This window comes from Melanotaenia boesemani, chromosome 8 (assembly GCF_017639745.1).
Source record: "Melanotaenia boesemani isolate fMelBoe1 chromosome 8, fMelBoe1.pri, whole genome shotgun sequence".
In the NCBI taxonomy this organism is placed as follows: domain Eukaryota; kingdom Metazoa; phylum Chordata; class Actinopteri; order Atheriniformes; family Melanotaeniidae; genus Melanotaenia; species Melanotaenia boesemani.
Genome location: NC_055689.1, coordinates 34995578 through 35015707, shown reverse-complemented (window position 1 = coordinate 35015707; position 20130 = coordinate 34995578). Strand labels below are relative to the sequence as shown.

The 20130-nt window shown below is 41.5% G+C and overlaps 2 protein-coding genes across 7 annotated transcripts in view; both read right to left on the bottom strand.

Moving 5' to 3' along the window:
• LOC121645098 (zinc finger protein 420-like) overlaps positions 1-20130 on the bottom strand; it is a 1096702-nt gene that overhangs the window by 207338 nt on the left and 869234 nt on the right. The gene's annotated exons all lie outside the window — the stretch shown is intronic.
• Positions 9507-20130, bottom strand: part of rasal2 (RAS protein activator like 2) — a 93343-nt gene continuing 82719 nt past the window's right edge. For 5 of the 6 annotated variants that reach the window (XM_041993398.1, XM_041993394.1, XM_041993397.1 and 2 more), the window contains 2 exons: positions 15907-15994; positions 9507-10179 (listed from right to left, as the gene is read on the bottom strand). In XM_041993398.1, coding sequence (XP_041849332.1) covers positions 10012-10179; positions 15907-15994 — 256 coding nt within the window. In that variant the 3' untranslated portion in view covers positions 9507-10011. Of the gene's footprint in view, positions 10180-15703; positions 15735-15906; positions 15995-20130 lie in introns of all 6 variants that reach the window. The other variant, XM_041993396.1, reaches the window with a different exon arrangement.

Sequence of the window (20130 nt, the reverse complement as noted above, 5' to 3'; positions counted from 1 at the left end):
CCAGTTGAACAGGGACGTCTCTAGAATTTAAAGACAGGGGGGCCTTAGCTCTCAGGAGACGACATACAAAGTTGCTCCTTTTATCCAGCAGTGAAATCATGAGGATGAGTTTAAAGCTACATTGAAGAGCGCAGCAGGAGCCACGCTCCACCAGGATTGCCCTGCTTAACGAAATTGGGACAATTACAAAAGCATTGTGTGGGAATGAATAAATAAAGGAAATCCACCTCTTGTGTGTTTCATAATCGCTGCATCACTTCTAGACCTCCAGTCTGTCCCACTCTGCTGGATCTCAGAATTAAAAGACCAAAGTTTACTTTTCACATTTTTTACTGACTGGTAAATGTTGGCAGCAGACTCTCCACCTCATCATCTCCTTGATTTTATTCTGGACTGCTGGTGTTGCAGTTTCCAGTTTTCCCAGATTTTTTGCGTACACTTGGGTCAGAGTTGCTGTGGAGGTAGGAACATTTTCCCGGCAAGTTTGGTTTTTATAAATCCCAAAAGGTGACTACATTTGGCATACGCCGGTTTTTAAGGCCCCTGGAATCTATGTCTTGCATCAAAAACTGTCTCTCTTCAAATTACCTTCAGATAAATTTAAGCAAAACAGGACGTGTGATCACTGCTACCGGTAAAAAGATGATCAGAAACCATCTTGGTGCTCGGGGCTCGGGGCCAGCCTCAGAAACCTTGGGTTGTGGTTGATAAGCTGCTGTGTGTCTGTGGAGCTGACCAAAACTTTTTTCAACATTGAGATCTGTCTCTAAAGTTCTGAGAATCTTGTCGAAATCAGATCTTGAAATGATCGTTCATGCTTTTGTCTCCTCTTGTAATTCTCATTGTTTTATAATTATTGTAATTCTGTTTTTACTCTTTGAATAAGGCGACTTCCGTTAGTGCAGAACTCTGCCGCCAGCTTACTGACCGGTCCGCCCAGAACAGCTACACACCCCTATTTTATCAAGACTTCATTGACTTCCAGTCAAATTTAGACCTTCCGGGCGTTATGTGGTCAGGCCCCTCAGGATATTGCCGACTTGCTGTGTCCCTGCTCCTCAGGGGGGAGCCTTGGGACTTCAGACCAGAGCTTCCTGAAGGTCCCAAAGACCCGTTTTAACAAGTCAGGAGACCTGGTTTTTCAGGGTGTAACCCCCAGACTCTGGAGTGACTTGCCCTGCCCCTCCGTGCGGTCCACTCCATGGACGCTTTAAAAAGCAGTTGAAAACTATTTTATTCAGCTTTTAGTTGATGGTTGTTGTTTATTTTATGGAATTTTGTTGTTTTATTGCAGCCATTTCATGTCCAGCATTTGTGCTGTTTGTCTGTGAAAGGTGCTTTATAAATATACTTACTGACATACCAGGCTATGCTTCTGTCAGAGGGGGCGGGGCTACTTTCAAAGCTCAACATATCTGGACCACAAAGGCTGATGGGAGATGCAGATTCAGCAGAAATGGAGCCGTTTGTGATTTCTGTGCCATGAATGTGAGTTCTGTGCTTTTTTCCTGTGTTATGTTTACAGTTAGAAATGATGGAAAGTTCCTCCCTGTCAGAATTTTAAAGTTGGTACTTTAAAGTACAGGAAAAGAAACCCACCAACCCCAGCCTCACATGATGCCTCAAGGTAAAGTGATGGTTACTGACATGACCTGTTAGCATCTTCTCTATCCAGCTGATCTGCTGCTAATATAAGCAAAGCTGCACCTATAAGTTATGATCATTAAAAAGTGTTTGACAAAGCTCAGTGTTCATAGGTAACTTTAGATTGATCAGACGTTATATTTGGAGGACTTTGGGTTTTTAAGTTGACTTTCCATTAAACCGAATCAGTGTGATTTAGTCTTTTAAAAGAACTAAATAACTTGAGTAAATCGAGTAAGGGGTAAGAAAATGAGTTAAGGGAACAAATGGGTTTGATTAAAGTCTAAATGTCGCCTGTGTTAATGCAGTTTAACTTGTTTAGTTTCAGCATTTGTAAAACCTAAAGTGGTTTAAGGCAACGAGTTTCCAGCAAATATCTAGTAAACCCAACTCTTCCGGGATTAGAGAGTAAAAGGAGTCGCTTCTTCCATCTCTGTTCCGTCTCTTTCTCCAAACATCTGCTTCACCTTGTCCGTCTCTGGACCTCCATGTCCTCTCCAACGGGCAGCTTAACCTAAATTTAGCTGTTCATATTACTGGAATAATACAGCTTCACATTTCTGAGACTTCCTGTTAAATTCCTCCGACTGGCCTCCTGAGCAGACGTCTCTGTCCTCTTCATCCTGTATCTGTGTACAAGGGGCAGAAACTATGGAGAATGTGCACTGACATCAAGCACAGAATTGTGGGTTGTTGTTTTTTTGGGTGTCTGTTCACATCGGCGGTTCTCCTCTTTTCAACCTGTCTTATTCAGAATTTCTGAGGAGTGTTTCATCCTGTCATTTGTGTCCTCGGCTGCAGCAGCTTTGTGATCAGCATGAAGAAAAGAAATGAAGCAGCAGATTTGGTCTCGGTGCAGTGGACTTCTGCAGCTGATGAGCTTCTGGCTGAGCCTGGGTTGGATATGAAGGACAGTTTAAGATGGCTGCATTTAGAAGGTAGATGAACGGGGTGATGAGAGGACAGGTGAGGTGGTACACCTGAGAGTTCATGTAGAAACAAGTACTACGTGATTTTAAAGAAACGCTACCGATCCAGTTGAAACTCCCACATTCAGATGAGAACATCTCTTTCCTGCACCAGACTGTGAGGTTTGTTCTCTGATTGATTCTGGTGATGTTCTGTCACACATTCAGCCACAGGAGTCGTCGGTCACCAGGCCGTCCGGGTGGATGAAGGGGAAACGGTTACGTTACACGCTGCTTCAAACCTCAGCAGCACGTTCACAGTGAGCTCAGCTGATGAGTTGGATGTGATATCACATGAATACCAGAAATGTATCATGAGAAGATCTAAATTTTTCCGTTCGGATGGGTCAGTAATGTGTGTGAGAACACAGCTGCTGGAAACTGAGGAAAGTTCTTTGTAGTGGCTCTCAGTCTGTCTTTTGTTCCACCGTTCTGAAGCCAGTCTAGCAACTAGTATTTCTAAAGGGGAGTAAGATGAGTTCTTCCTTTTAAAGGTTTAATAAGAAAACAACATTTTACAGAATCACAGTCAAACATCTATGTTGCTTCCAACGTCTCTGGCTTCAAGCTGACAAACCGATCCTCATCAGCAGCTTCATTAAACTCAAACCTCTTTTAAATATAAATTATGCATTTGATCAAATACATGCTTTAAAACTCATTTAAAAAGTGGCACCATTTTTACTTTTAACTAAATCATCATCACATATAAAATACTGAATTTGGATCCAAGTCTTTAAGGCTGGTGTAGTTTCACTCTGAGTCCAGCAGAGGGCAGCAGAACACCAGAACCTTCACTCAGTTCAAGTCATGAATTTTATGTCTGATCTGTGAGAAAAGGGCAAATTATACACGATTTTTATTCTTTGTGCTCTATTCATTTCATTCCTGTGTTTGAGATTTGTGATTGTATTGACTGTTTTGTTTGGTAAAAAAAATATAATAAAATAAAAGAATGCCATTCAAAGGATGCATTAAAAACATCTCAGGGAACGCACATGTCCACCAAGCTGTTGTAATATTTTTGCCAATGATTGAGGGCATTATTGTGGCAAAATGATCGTTATCTCCCCATATTAAAGAATCCTTAAAAGGCAGATCACAGCTGGGGGGTGGAGGGAGGTGGCGGTTATTTAAGTCACTGGGACTTTAGCAGCCTGACGGCCGAGGGAAGGAGCTGCTGAGGAATCTGGCTGTCTTAAGGCAGATGCTTCAGAACCTTGTCCCTGAAGGCAGCAAGGAAAACAGTCATTGATGGGGGCTGCTGGGCAGGCAGCATTTCTGCACAACATCCTGGATGGAGGGGAGAGATGTCCCGATGACCTTTTCTGCTGTCCTCACCACTCTGTGAGAGACTTCCAGCCAGCAGCATTTAAACGCTTCAAGTTAAATAAATCTTTTCCAGCGAAGGTGTCGCCTCTTACGTGGACCAACAAACTCCTCTATCTGAAACTTCCTCCATGTTTCACAAGAACAGAACTTCTCATCTATGCAAGTTGCCGCATGTCTTCAGTTTGTTTGCTTCTCTAAGTCTTTTTACATGTGTTGCAGGTGAGAACTTGAGCTGAAACCTCTCACACGTGTTTGGATTTGCCTGCAACATTTTCCACAAGTTTCACAAACATATCGGTGGTCATGGTTTGGTTCTGGTTTACTGTGGTCACTTTTGTCATGAGGAGAGGTTCCTGTAAGAAAATCAGTCTCCTGCTTCAGTATTCAAATGAAATCAAACTTTATTTATAAAAGTTTTCATGCTGAAGGCAACAAAACGTGCTTTACAGGATAAAAAAAACACTATGAGCATATTGACATAAACAAGCTTTCACACACCACCAAAAAAAAACAAACAAACAAAAAAAACAACAAAACAAAACAAAATAAAAACACTCATTAAAGTCTCTTTCACACAGTCACACACACACACACACACACACACACACACACACACACACACACACACACACACACACACACACACACACACACACACATACACACACACAAACAAAGAAGATGCTGTTGTGAGGAAACAATATCTTGGGGATCCATCCACACCAGTAGCCAGTCCACCCATGTCCACAGAAGCCATCGCTATAGCAACCACCCAGATCAGGGCAGACCGGGACCTACGCCATAGCCGTAAGGCTGCAGTGCAGGACCCCAGTGCCCAGTCTGCTGCATCTGGGTGGGATGTACTGGCCAATATTTTCCATTTTTTCCTAGCAGCTAGTTTGTCTTAACCCGCTGGTGCAAGAATTATAAAACGTGGTAATTACAAATGTATTTTTTCTTCATACGAGTGTTGGTGACTCACTAATGTACGATCCACACCCATGCCTACATTTAAAAACAGCCTTTAAATATGTCTCCACTGTAGTGGACACTTTGCATCAAAGGGTTAAAAGTCTATAAGAGGGGTAACCTCAGTCACCATCTCTGATGAATGAACGTATGGCTTTACTGTACCTGAAATATAATGAACTCAGGCTTAAATACAAGTGTTTTTAAGACTTTGCTTGTCTTCTAACGTACATGCGGAGAAATGTACAGTCACCCACTGTGGTCACAGATTCTGATGGGTCACAGATTTTGGTGTAACACCGGCTAGAAATTTTGTCAGATTTCAGACTGCACTGGAAAATATGACCTTACCCAGGGTTCGAATTACGGGGGAGCTAAGGGGAGCTCGGCTCCCTTGAAAGGCAGAGGAGCTCCCCTAAAGACATTCAACTGATATTTTAAGGGGGAGCCCTAAAAATAGTTCACTCTACGGTTACATCTCATTTTTAATAAGGTTCCCGATGTTTCTTGAAAAGAATAGCATTAATTTGTGGGCTTTGTGTGTTTATTCATTCATTTAACTAATTAAATCTTCCAAACGAGGCGGGTGATCCGTTCTGTTTCCTTCAGCGCTGTGGACAGCAGCATTGTTTGTTTGTTTGTTGTGCATCATGAGCCTCCAAACAACAACCAGTCGATGGGCTTCCTTTTGTGATTGTTAAAAGAAGTCTCTGATTAAACAAGCTGCATACAGTTCCAGCAGAGCGTTTTTTTTTGTTATTTATTTTTTTTGTTTGTTTGTTTGTTTGGTTTTTGGTTTTTTTTTTGCTAATTGCTATATTTATTATACACGCTACGTGCACGTATATATATATGCGCGTGCATGTGACATGCGACGTTGTGGTGCATAAAAATAGGGTTCCTCCAAAGGCCCGGGTGTAATTCCAACCATGACCATTAAACATGGCAGAAGACCACCAGACTGCAGTTAGAGCTCACAAACATTTATTTATTTCTTCATTTATTTATTTAAAATCAACTTTATTGGATGTTGTTCAGTACAAAAAGAAACAAACATGAATAATACATGAACAAGTAAAATATTCCCAGATTTGTAAATTCTTGTCAACAGCAGACAGTTTAATGGTTTTGACAGCTTTTTGGTTTATAGACTTGTGTATGGCCATAAAGTGTTGCTTGAATTTCTTTCTAAAAATTAAAGATAAAGGTTTGTGAGCAGAGAATTTAAATTTATGAATGTAAAATTTTACAAGTAACAGAATTACATTGATGATATAACATTGATCTGATTTGGTTAAGGCATCGGAAAAGGAACCAAACAACACATCTTCATATGAAACAGAGAAATAAATAATTAATCATTAAAACATTTAAAACAAACAGAACATTCAATTTACAAAGAAAAAGGTAAGATGAGTTTTGCCTATTTAACATTACTCAGAACGGTTATGGCAGAGGGACCACGTGACATCTCCCTGATGGTAGCAGCTGAAAGGAGGTGTAAAGTGGGTGGAGGGGTCCTCGGTGATCATGGTGGCTTTCCTGGCCACAGAGCGGCTGTACAGTTCAGACAGAGCTGTTTGGGATGACTTGGTTATTTTACTGGCCTGACTGATTACACGGTTGAGTTTGGTTTTGTGTTGATAGGAGGAGGCTGAACCAGGAGGTAATATTGAAGGTGAAGACAGACTCCATCAGTGATTTGTACACCACAGTTAAGATGTCTTTACTGACAGAAAGCCTGAAGTTTCCTGAGAAGGTGGAGACGCTGCTGGGCTTTTCGTAGACTGTATCAGCGTGTTTTCTGAAGGACAGGCACGTTTCAGTTCCTAGATATTTAAAACCTGTAAGCTGCTCCACCTGTTGGAGCATGGATGCTGATGGGTGTGAACAGAGGTGATGGAGAGTTGTCTCTGCCCCCACAGCACAGCTCCTTGGTCGTGGCAATACTGAGCTCCAGGTACATGTCAGAGAACGTTGGACCAAACTTCTGACTGTCTGCTGGAACTCAAACAGAGCCTGGAAATACATTTTTTGGCAAATAAATAGAGACATAAATATAGAGAGTGACTGTGTGATGATGGGTACGGCACGGGGGAGGGTGTGAGTGTGGGGTTATATGGGGTGCAGATTGGAGTAAGTGGGGGGTGGGGAGAGGGGGTCGATAGCACCCTGGTTCCGGGGGGGGGGGGGGCTGGAACATCGGGGTGTGTGCTGGCCTCACCGGGCGGTTGTCTGGGGGGCCTGGTCCTCCTAGGCATGGTGTGGGCCCTCTGCCTTTGGGGGGTGGGGCGGCCACCTCTGGGCTCCTGGGGCCCTGGGCCCTTCGCTTGGGCTGCCCTGGGTAGCTGGCGGGGCCGGCGGCTGCTGATCTTGGCCCACTGGGACCTGTGCCCCAAGACCGTGGGGGGGCTCTTGCTGGGGCTCTCCTCTGCCGCCCTTCGGGTGGGGCTGGAGTCGTCTTTGTGGTGGGGTAGCTTGGGTTGGTGCTCCAGGTCTGCTGCTGAGGGCCCGGGTCTCTGGCCCTGGTCTGCCTCTGGCCTCCGTGGAGGCGAGGTCGCATTTGCATTATCTCACTCACCACTCTTCATCACTGATCACTCCTCTTCCTCATGCTCTGCATGCTGACAGTCACTGAGTTGTCCAGTGGGTTTTAATACTAAGAGATAATTCTTCTTTTTTTTCCTGTGAATTAGTATCTGGTATCTTTCACAATATGTCTTTTTGATTTGGTTATTATTTAAAAACTCTTAATGACTGGCAGCCCTGTTTTTTCTGTGTGTGTGTTTCTGCTTTTGTAAAAGTTGTAGGAAGTTTTCTGGTGTGTTCATGTACAGGTGTAACAGTTTGTTTTCTGGTGATGGTGTGGATTGAAGGGTCGTTTCCTTCTGTCTGTGATCTTTTTGTCTCCTTTCTTCTTTCCCTTTTGCTCTTTTTGCTATTTTCCATCTTTTTCTGTCCCCTCCGGTCAGGTCCAGCAAGATTACATAGATTCCGTGATTCAAAGTAAATAAATAAATTAATTAATCACATTATCAAGAGGAGCCTTACCCATAGGCCTCCCCTTGGCAGAGCAAATTTGTTCAGCACGATACAGCAACCAGATTATCATTTTGCTGCTATGATGCTGGACAGGACAAAAAAAAGGAACCATTACATTTACAAAAAGGTTTCTAATGTATTTCTTGGCACATTTGTCTTTGGTAATATCTACATCTCCAAGAGAAATTTTGTTTGCACGAGCTGCCACATGAAGTTCAGTTTAGATCTTATGAGTAGCTGTAAAACGTTTGTTGGCAGTAAAAACATCATATTCCTTCGGTTTAACTGCTATGTCGAATTTAGAAATAAATTCTTCATAGAGCAGCAGTTTACTGTCAGTTTTCTTAAGCTGTGAGACTAAGACAATGTTTACTCAGTTTTTATTATATAAAAATCTATTTTTAAGTATGCACCTGTTATTTCAAATGTGTTTGTACAATAATCTCGTGAAAATGTTTGTGAAATTTTGCCTGTTTTATAGGTAATTTTTAGGATTATAGTCAGATTTTAACAAGAAGTTGAATCTTCCAACTGAATCAAAATTTAATTTAGGGAAATTATTCCACATGTTAACTTCTTCTTGAATCAGTTTAATCCGCCTTTTAACTTTAAAAGTATTATTTAGGGTTTCAAAACTTAAGACTTCCAGACCTCCATTTTGTCTTGTGTTTCATAATATCTCTTTTTCTTTAAATAATGACATTATTTCTCCAAATGAAATTGGACAGAATTTTATCCAGTTTTTTATATGTTGTGGTAGTCATTCCCAGAGCCGAGGACACATAAACAGCGGGGGATATCCCTTCGGCCTTGGACAGTAAGACTCTGTTATTTGAGGCGAAATCCCTCATTAACCACATTAAATTTTTTTTTTTTTTTCAACTCTTGGATCAAAATTTGAGTTGTTCCGGCTTTTTCATTTTTGTTAATGACAACACCCAAATATGTGAAGCTATTCTTTACAGGAATAACATTTATCTCCAACATGTCATTCAACAAGTTCATTTTAAGTCCTGACACTCTAGAAAACATCTCTATACATTGGATCACTTTGGGAACCTCATTTTTATTAGCTAAGAAGATTGTTGTGAACGTTTAAATTCTCTGTCTTCTGCCATGATGCCTTTAAATGAACTATTTTTGATGTGTACGGCCATAATTTCTGTGACAAGAAGAAATAAGAAAGGACTTAGAGGACAACCTTGTCTAATACCTCGATGGATGTTAAATCTAGGAGTCGGGCCATGGCTCAGTCCAACAGAGCTATTACAGTTTGTATGAAGTGTATTGACTGCTCTCAAAAATCTGCCTCCAAAACCAAAGATTTGTAAAGATTTGAGCATAAAATTATGACTTACTGTGTCAAATGCTTTGTAAAAATCAACGAATACAATAAAACTATCATCTAAAATATAATCATAATAGTCAATCATGACCTCTTCCAGACCTGACGTGCACCCCTGCTACGCTGACGGTTACGCGGAGGTACTCCCTCGCAGGTCTGGATGCTAAGTCTGTTTTCATGGCGACGTCAGAAATCAGACCACAGAGGGCTTTTCAGGCAGCTTTATTGTAACATGGGACAGCAGACAGGTGTGACGTTGGACCCCGGATCATCCAGGAGTCTGTTCAGTAGATCAGCAACAGGACCAGAACCAGGAGGAATAAATTAAAACCCACAACAACCCGTCAGGTAAAAAATAAACAAAAACAAACCTAAACAAACTAAAACTCCAATCGGAAACATTAAAGAAGGAAATAAAAGAAAAAGTCAGCTTCAAATAAAAACATTAAAAAACTCTGTTAGAAAACGCTTCAGTTTCTATATTTGGTTTGATTTTTCCTCGCTGTGCTTCTGTGGCGCTACGCACACGCACACACACACGCGCACACACACACACACTGTACACCAATCAAATCAAACTTCAGTATTTACACTCACATTTACAGATTTTCCATCTTTAAATCATTTCTGTTTTTTATTGTCCACATCTCTGCACTCAGGTGGGCAGGTCTCTTGCCTTAAGCCCCGCCCCCTGATGCACAGGCGGACCAATCAGCAGCTGCTGTTCTTGAACTCTCCGTTCTCAGTGATGGACAGTTTTGTGGGGTTGCTGGGCGACAGGCCGTTGCGGAGGTTGGGCGCGCTGTAACGCTCCTTCACCTGCGTCAGCGCCGCCATCAGCCGCGAGTTCGCCGCGTCCAGGGAGCCGATCCGCTTCTCCTGATTGGACAGAAACAAGAACGGGACATGACGTCAGACGGATGATTCCCAGGGAAGGATTGTGAGGGGTTAAAACAACAAACTCTGTCGGGTTAAAACCACACAGTATCAAAGACGCCTGAAAATCTTTATTTAAACAAACATTTCAGACAAAGCGTTCAGTCTTGATTACAGATCAGGAAGTAAAAACCCATCTGGTCCTGATCAGGTCCAGCCTTGCTGCCTTAAAAGGGTCAGCGGCAGCTGATAAATGAACTTATGAACTCATCATCAGCCATGTTATCAGATCACGTTTCTAAATTCATGTTAATAAAACATTTTCTGCTTGGATTAAGGGTAAAATGGTCCTGGTTCACATCATCTTTAGTCTTAATCAGAAGATCAAATCCTGAGTAGAAGTCTTGATCCAAACCTCAGTTTTTTATGTGCTGCAAGCAGACAACTCTGGTTCATCCCTCGAGTTAGGATTCACAGCTCCTTTAAAAACAAGGACTGGACTGGAAATGAGACAAAAAGCTGAAAATGTAAAAAAAACAAACAAAAAACAAAAAATATCTTCACCAGTTCTTCAGCTTTCTGAAGGTTTAACAGAAGATCTCTCATGAAGACATGAGGACTGGATCAGGACTCTGGATCAGGACTTCTGTAATTACAGGGATCATTAGTTAAACTGACCGTCAGAAGGAAGTGTCTGGAAGATCCAAACTTTGACTGAAAAAGGTTTCTGAAGAAATCATCTCCAGACGTTTTAGTGTCTCATCAGTCAGATTTCCAGCTCTGTGATTGGTGGATGCATGGCAGAGAGATCTTAAACTATGTCTGCAGCTCGACAGCTTGAAGGTTGCTGGTTCGATCTCCAGTCAAAACAGCAGTGGACATACCGGTTCCTCACTGGTTTGTCAATGTTTCTGCGAAGTTTATTAAACAAAGACGGATGGACCAATCATATCTGGACCAATCACAGGGGTATCTGTTAATAAATGAATAAATAAATGAACAAGTCCATGAGCTCTGCCTGCTGGATTGCTGTAGGACCTGTATGCTGCCAGGCATAGAGGATCATGGGTATAACATGGGTTTCCCAATTCAGGAATTAATCCAAGTCAGACCATCATCATCATCGGTTGCTGTACCAACTGGATTTATCCCAATGACTCCGTCCAGCCAGCTGACGTTTTGCTTAATCAGTGACTAAATTAAATTTCTTTTGGGTCAAAGTTTGGGAGTCGTGGTTCACTGCAGCTGAAGACAGATTAAGGAAGATCCTTTAAAACTTTAAAGTTCAAAATTTATAGTTTTAAAAAATCCATTAGGTGGTTTTGACCCGACATCAGTAAAGAATCCAATAAAACTTCCACAGGAAGTTTGAGGGCAGCAGCCGAACAAATAAACAGCCTAAAAGCTCAAACCAGCAAAACCAAAAGAAGGTGGTGAATCTGAAGCTTCGCTGAGTGCAATAGGAAGTCAAACACCTCAATGACTCTGAGCTGTCCGCCGTCGCGCCCTTTTCTGAAAGGGTGAAAAGAAAGCTCCGGTGGTTCAGAGGGAGGGTGAGGGAAGGAGGTGGAGGAGGGGGGGTTGCAGCCAAACGTAAATAAAACCAGTGCAGAGCACGACACCAACACACCTGAAGCCCGTCAGATAAAACGTCTGATAAAACGCTCTGCACGGTCATCTGAGAGCCACTGCATGAACATCAGAACCAGGAGCTGACAAATGTTCAACCTTCACGTTAATGTTTAACCTTCACGTTAATGTTCAAACTTCACGTTAATGTTTAACCTTCACGTTAATGTTCAAACTTCACATTAATGTTTAACCTTCACGTTAATGTTCAACCTTCGCGTTAATGTTCAACCTTCACGTTAATGTTCAACCTTCACGTTAATGTTCAAACTTCACGTTAATGTTCAAACTTCACGTTAATGTTCAAACTTCACGTTAATGTTTAACCTTCACGTTAATGTTCAAACTTCACGTTAATGTTCAACCTTCACGTTAATGTTCAAACTTCACGTTAATGTTTAACCTTCACGTTAATGTTCAACCTTCGCGTTAATGTTCAACCTTCGCGTTAATGTTCAACCTTCACGTTAATGTTTAACCTTCACGTTAATGTTCAAACTTCACGTTAATGTTTAACCTTCACGTTAATGTTCAAACTTCACGTTAATGTTTAACCTTCACGTTAATGTTCAACCTTCGCGTTAATGTTCAACCTTCGCGTTAATGTTTAACCTTCACGTTAATGTTCAAACTTCACGTTAATGTTCAACCTTCACGTTAATGTTTAACCTTCACGTTAATGTTCAAACTTCACGTTAATGTTCAACCTTCACGTTAATGTTCAACCTTCACGTTAACGTTTGACTTTCACGTTAATGTTCAACCTTCACGTTAATGTTCAACCTTCACGTTAATGTTCAACCTTCACGTTAACGTTTAACCTTCACGTTAATGTTCAACCTTCACGTTAATGTTCAACCTTCACGTTAATATTCAACCTTCACGTTAATGTTCAACCTTCACGTTAATGTTCAACCTTCACGTTAATATTCAACCTTCACGTTAATGTTCAACCTTCACGTTAACGTTTGACTTTCACGTTAATGTTCAACCTTCACGTTAATGTTCAACCTTCACGTTAATATTCAACCTTCACGTTAATGTTCAACCTTCACGTTAATATTCAACCTTCCCGTTAATGTTCAACCTTCACGTTAATGTTTAACCTTCACGTTAATGTTCAAACTTCACGTTAATTTTTAACTTTCACGTTAATGTTCAACCTTCACGTTAATGTTCAACGTTCACGTTAATGTTTAACCTTCACGTTAATGTTCAAACTTCACGTTAATGTTCAACCTTCACGTTAATGTTTAACCTTCACGTTAATGTTTAACCTTCACGCTAATGTTCAACCTTCACTTTAATGTTTAACTTTCACGTTAATGTTCAACCTTCACGTTAATGTTCAACGTTCACGTTAATGTTTAACCTTCACGTTAATATTCAACCTTCACGTTAATGTTCAACCTTCACGTTCATGTTTAACCTTCACGTTAATGTTCAAACTTCACGTTAATGTTCAACCTTCACGTTAAAGTTTAACTTTCACGTTAATGTTCAACCTTGACGTTAATGTTCAACCTTCATGTTAATGTTCAACCTTCACGTTAATGTTTAACCTTCACGTTAATGTTCAACCTTCACGTTAATGTTCAACCTTCACGTTAATGTTCAACCTTCACGTTAATGTTCAACCTTCACGTTAATGTTTAACCTTCACGTCAATGTTCAAACTTCACGTTAATTTTTAACTTTCACGTTAATGTTCAACCTTCACGTTAATGTTCAACCTTCACGTTAAAGTTTAACTTTCACGTTAATGTTCAACCTTGACGTTAATGTTCAACCTTCACGTTAATGTTTAACTTTCACGTTAATGTTCAACCTTCACGTTAATGTTCAACCTTCACGTTAATGTTCAACCTTCACGATAATGTTCAACCTTCACGTTAATGTTCAACCTTCACGTTAATGTTCAACCTTCACGTTAATGTTTAACCTTCACGTTAATGTTCAACCTTCACGTTAATGTTCAACCTTCACGTTAATGTTCAACCTTCACGTTAATGTTCAACTTTCACGTTAATGTTTAACCTTCACGTTAATGTTCAACCTTCACGTTAATGTTCAAACTTCGCGTTAATGTTCAACCTTCACGTTAATGTTCAACCTTCACGTTAATGTTCAACCTTCACGTTAATGTTTAACCTTCACGTTAATGTTCAACCTTCACGTTAATGTTTAACCTTCACGCTAATGTTCAACCTTCACTTTAATGTTTAACTTTCACGTTAATGTTCAACCTTCACGTTAATGTTCAACCTTCACGTTAATGTTCAACCTTCACGTTAATGTTCAACCTTCACGTTAATGTTCAACCTTCACGTTAATGTTCAACCTTCACGTTAATGTTTAACCTTCACGTTAATGTTCAACCTTCACGTTAATGTTTAACCTTCACGCTAATGTTCAACCTTCACTTTAATGTTTAACTTTCACGTTAATGTTCAACCTTCACGTTAATGTTCAACCTTCACGTTAATGTTCAACCTTCACGTTAATGTTCAACCTTCACGTTAATGTTTAACTTTCACGTTAATGTTTAACCTTCACGTTAATGTTCAACCTTCACGTTAATGTTTAACTTTCACGTTAATGTTTAACCTTCACGTTAGTGTTTAACCTTCACGTTAATGTTCAACCTTCACGTTTATGTTCAACCTTCACGTTAATGCTCAACCTTCACGTTAAAGTTTAACCTCAACGTTAATGTTTAACCTTCACGTTAATGCTCAACCTTCACGTTAATGCTCAACCTCAACGTTAATGTTTAACCTTCACGTTAATGTTTAACCTTCACGTTAATGTTTAACCTTCACGTGTAACTGAACTGCCACCCACCGTTTATTTGCCTTTTAATGCAGTCTAAGGCTCCTGCCATTAACACCACATTAACTACTACAAAGTCTCTCTTTCAATGACACAGTGGCCTAAATGTGACTTCCTGCCAAAAGATAAAAACAAATAAATAAAAATAAAAAATAAATAATAAAAGTGAAGTCTTTAACTTTCATACGTTATTTATCATAAAAGTCCAAAACAGAAAAAGCAGAGCAAACGAGAAGCCAGTTTTCCTTCATAGGCTCTGGAAAGTAATCAATTTTCCTTCATATTGAGTTATACTGTTTTCTAGATTTCATCACTAGATTCATAATTAAAATACTGAATTTACGCGTTCAGGGAAAAAGGTTTGAGTTTTATAAAAAGCCTTTTACTCTACGAAGCCCTGAAGGTAGATGTTGGGAGAAGATTATAATATTTTGCCTGAAGTTTGTTTTAGATGAATGGTTGAATTGAAAAAGGACTTCTGCTCGAGAGACTGTGGTTAAATTCCTGTTGGAAGACAAAATCAGTTATGGGAAAACAAGGATTTAAAAAAATGTTTCGTACCTAAAGACCAGCTGTCATTCAGACCAGATTCTGGCATCAGCAGGAGATATTTTGATGAACACAGACTGGACCTTTTATATCCGTTTGTGTAGCAGTTCCTTTTACGTGGGAGGACGACTGCATTATTGACATAAAAGGCAAGTAGAGGAAGGAGACTGGAGGTTGAAGATGCTGTTTGATGGAGGATAACATAATGAAATAACACATGATGCAGAGTTCATCGACCTTGTTTTTGTCTTGTTAAGTTTAGAATTTCAAGGGTTATTTTTTGAGGATGTAGGGACAGAGTTTGACCAGCAGACGGTGCTGTCAGGTTGGTCTTTGAAAACCTCAACCAGGTCCGAGTCAGGTACTTCCTGTGGACTCTGATGAACCGTGAACCCTCTCTGATTGGCTGAACAGGTGTGAGGCATGTTGGTGCTCCTTGTTGGTTGTGTTTTTAGAAAAACTAAATAAAAAACAGCGTGGGGTGGGAGGAGGAGAGGGCGGGGCTACGGTTACTTGCCTGTTTGGTTTATTTCACATCCGTTACTGACCTGAAATCAGCGAAGAGACGAAGATCAAACTAACCTGCAGCTGCTGATGTTAAAACATGTGACAACGCCACTGATCCAACGGGACCAGCAGCTCGGACGTGGACACAACTTTACACTTTCTGAGCTGTGATGATGACGTTACAGGTGTGTTCCAGGTAGGATGTTTCTGTACCTGAGCGTCGATGATCTTCTGTTTGGCTTCGATGACCGCCTGCATCTCTGCGTGGTCCCGCTTCAGCTCCTCCTCCACCGCCATCAGCCTGCAGACACAAACATCCAGTTTTCATCTCTAATCTGAAGGCTGTTTGGTTGCTCAGGTAAATTTACCTGAAACTAGAGTTTCTGCTGTTTTCTAAATTTGCTCAACATGACTTTTACATCAACCCCACTTTCCTCACTTTAGTCTTTTTCATGTTTTCAGATCTTATCTTCAGTTCATCACTCTGTTTCCGGTCTGTCTGACAGATCAGTGGTACCAGCAGATGAAGCTCTTCATCTTGTTTTGTATGATGTACTGTGTAGCCAAAACAAAAACGTCACCCCCTGGATTTAACTAAGCTAACAGGCAGGAGCTGCTATTGCAGGGCTACTCAGTACGGTCCTACGAGGGCCACAATCCAGCAGGTTTTCCATGTATCCCTGCTTCAACACACCTGACTCAAGTCATTGTGTAGAACATGATTGGCTTTTGGATCCATTAAATTGTATTCAGGTGTGTTGAAGCAGGGATACATGGAAAACCTGCTGGACTGTGGCCCTTATAGGACCGAACTGAGTAGCCCTGTTCTATTGGATAATTCCCGCATGTGCTCTTATTTATCTTATTTAACCCCAACTGATGCATCGAGTATCTTCTCATTTCTAAATCCACGTGGTAAGACACATCTGTGGTCGTGGAGAAGATGTTAGTCTGTTTCAGAAGGGTCAGATCATCGGCATCAAGCAGAGAAAACATCTAAGGTGATGCAGAAACTACTAAAACTGGTCTCAGAACTGTCCACCGCATTATTAAAAACTGGAAAAATAGAAATGAGGTCAGAAACACATCCTGAATGATGATGATCACTTAAACGTTTGGTGGAACCAGATGGAAGAAAAACAGCAGTAGAACTCAGGACCATGTTTAATAGTGAAAGTTAGAACGTTTCCACCTGAACAACGTGAAGGAACTCAAGGGACTGAACAGCTGTGGAGCCAGAAGAAAACCACTAACCAGTGAGGCTAACCGGAGAAAAAGGCTTCAGGTTGCTAGGGAGCATAAAGACTGGACTCTGGAGCCATGGAAGAAGGTCATGTGGTTAGGCCTGTCACGATAACCAATTTAGCTGTACGATAAATTTTCTCAGAAATTATCGCGATAAACGATAATATTGCGCAAAGCGCTAATGTGTCATTTTGAGACCATTCTCAACTAATATAATAATAATAATGCAAGTACACATTTTCAAAGATCAATAAACTAAATAAATAAAAGCGCCTTTTTCACATAAGCCGGGACGCCGGCCCAAAAGTAATGCAGCCCACTGGGAATCCTCCCAAACCTCTCGATTAGCCGGCATTGCTCTTAATGTGTATTTTGTCAAATACGCTAGTGTTAACCATTCCCGCTTCTTATCCGCCGATAGTAGTCGGAGGACACGGGGGAGATCCGTCCTCTCCAGGGCCGAAGTGGAGTTGGCTTCGGGGTTAACTCCCAATTACTCTCTTCTCTCGCCGCTCACGGCGTGGAGCACCATAAAAAAAAGGAAACAGCGGTTGTGCTGAGAAACGGCTTTATTATAACGCACCGTTATTGTTTTTCCTGACTGTTCTGCCTAACCGCTCCGTCTCTTCTCTTCACACCTTTTCTTCTTCTGCTACTCTCGTTCCTCATAAGCTCTTCTTCTCCTCCCTCTGCGCTCACGCTCACTCTCACGCGCACTGAGCTGCTGGATCGCACACACAAAGTTAGACACATCGCACAACACTAGTATATAGGCTGACTCTATTTGCGTAATGTGCCTGCGGATTACAGGGGTTATTACGGTAGACCAGGAAGTGGGGGCTTTGTACTGACGTCGTAAGCTAGATGTGTGTGTTCTGCTTACATGTGGGGAGCAGCGAAATGATAAAAGAGGAGGTGCTTGCATCTATTATTTCTCCATTCGACTTATTTACATATTTCAGCATGAGAATCGGAGGTTTAGCGCGAGAGCGTGAGAAGCCACTTAAATGCGCAAGTCTCACGGCCATTGCGTGTTGGCAGCCCTGCAAAACAAATGCGGCTTACCGGCTCGTGCTGCAACATGCTGCAGTCAAGTATGACACTAGAGAGATCACTCCGCAAGAAACCAGAGCGTTGAGTCGAAATACTCCATAGTGAAACCTATTGTCATACACAGTTTATGGTAAAGGGAGGACTAATAAAAATTATCGCGGCCGGCAAACTTATCGTGCTCTTATTTTCTTATCGTTCAATTAATTGACTTATTGCTTATCGCGACAGGCCTACATGTGGTCTGATGAGTCCAGATCTACCCTGTTCCAGAGTGATGGAGCATCAGGGTAAGAAGAGAGGAGGATGAAGTGATGTAGCCATCATGCCTAGAGCTTGATTGTGGGGGCAGTCTATGATCTGGCAGTGTTTCCCACAGACCAGGTAGCAATTTGTGTTGCTCCCATGGCGCCGAGGAAGAAATCGAGTCTTGCAGCGTCGTGGTGGTTGGTGGAGTCGGTCATCGGGGTGTATGTGAAGTGTGTGTAATTGGACGCATTCGAACACACTTTCTGAGCTGCCATATTAAATACACACCTGCGTGCTGATCTGTTGTTCTTCACCCACCTGCTGCAGTTTCAAAGCTACGAGAAGCATTTTAAATTATTCAGCTCAATCTTAATTTTTTAAAGTAAGTTCTTTAAGAAAAGAGAACTAATCTGTTTCCATCTCACCAACCGTCTCCATGGTGATAATTGCTGATGCGATGCGATGACTGAAGTTAAACAGACCACATTGATGAAGAAACGAATAGATCTGATGATCAGGCTAAAAAGCCTAAAAACACATTTTTCTTTTATCATTAGGTGTGAGTGTTTGAGAAGGAATGTTAAAGTCCTACAGCAAATAAACTGATGATAAAAATACATCAATGGCAGTTTTTTTTTACTTTTTAACATTATATGATCACTTTAGTTGTTATAACCAGTTCAATATTTTATAAAATCTTTTCCTGGTCGATGCTCCTGTTTGGCCCCCCATCAGAACTTTTCTAGACCCGCCCCTGCATAGCTACTGTGTTAGAGAAGGTCCTGCCAACAGCAACACTTTGTGGTAAATATGTGCCGGTGTAAACCATGAACCGCTAAATTTCCTCCTTCTCAGCCAGAACCATAAACTCAAAAAGAGAGAGACGGTGCTAGTAACAGAAAAACCGATCAGCTGTTCATGGAACAGGGCGGGGAGGGGGAGGCAGAGCGCTGACAGAGAGAGGACCACAGATCGGCCACATTTATGCTAAACGCCGGTAAAAAGGTTTTTAAAACATTCGGGAAACGTGCAGGCGTTGAACCCTCTTACCAGGAAAAGTGTGGGTGTGACGCCCACGGGTTGTTCCATCGATGTCGTTTTTACCCTAGAATCCTTCCTTAGAGCCAGCTGGCTCATCTTTACCGTCTCCACGTCCCGCCATCATAACAGAGAGATGACGCTGTACTCGCCTTGTCATGCCGCGCATGCGTTAAAAATGTTATCGCAATTAAATTAGTTTGCACTGTTAACGTGTTCTTTTTCACAGCCTTCATTTTTTTATTTCAAAATCACGTTTTGGGGGCAAAATCTGTGGCGCTGCGTCACACATGGGTCTATGTGTGGGAAACCCTGATCTGGGGATGCTGCAGTTGGTCAGGTCTGGGTTCAGGTCTGAGTTCAGAAACATTATGGGCCGGTTGTTCAAAAAATTTAATCCGGATAAAAGCTATCCGGATTTCGTAATCCAGTTTTTCAGGACGGCTGATCACGTAATCCGGCTTACTTTTATCCCTGTTGTTTAAAGCAAAACTGGATTGGATCACCCTGATCCAGAATCCTGTTTTTCAGGATCATGTAATCTGGATTTCCAGCATGTAGATCAGTGTTCGCTGCCGGCCATGTGAAGAACAGCAGGTAGAAGAGACGGTCTGCATGCTTTGTGAGTGGAACCAGTGGGAGCATGTAACACGTGTTGTCCTGCATCACATGGCGACCATGTGGAGTCTCCCTCTCTGTGGCGTGTTAGTGACGCACCGGGTGGAAGTACCGGACCAACCTCTGTCATTCTGTCAGAATGACGGACGGACGTGTAGAGAGGGATGCAACCGTTAGAAATTTCATTTTTTGACAGGTTCTCCTCTGATTATGAATATTGATTATTAACCCCAGTGA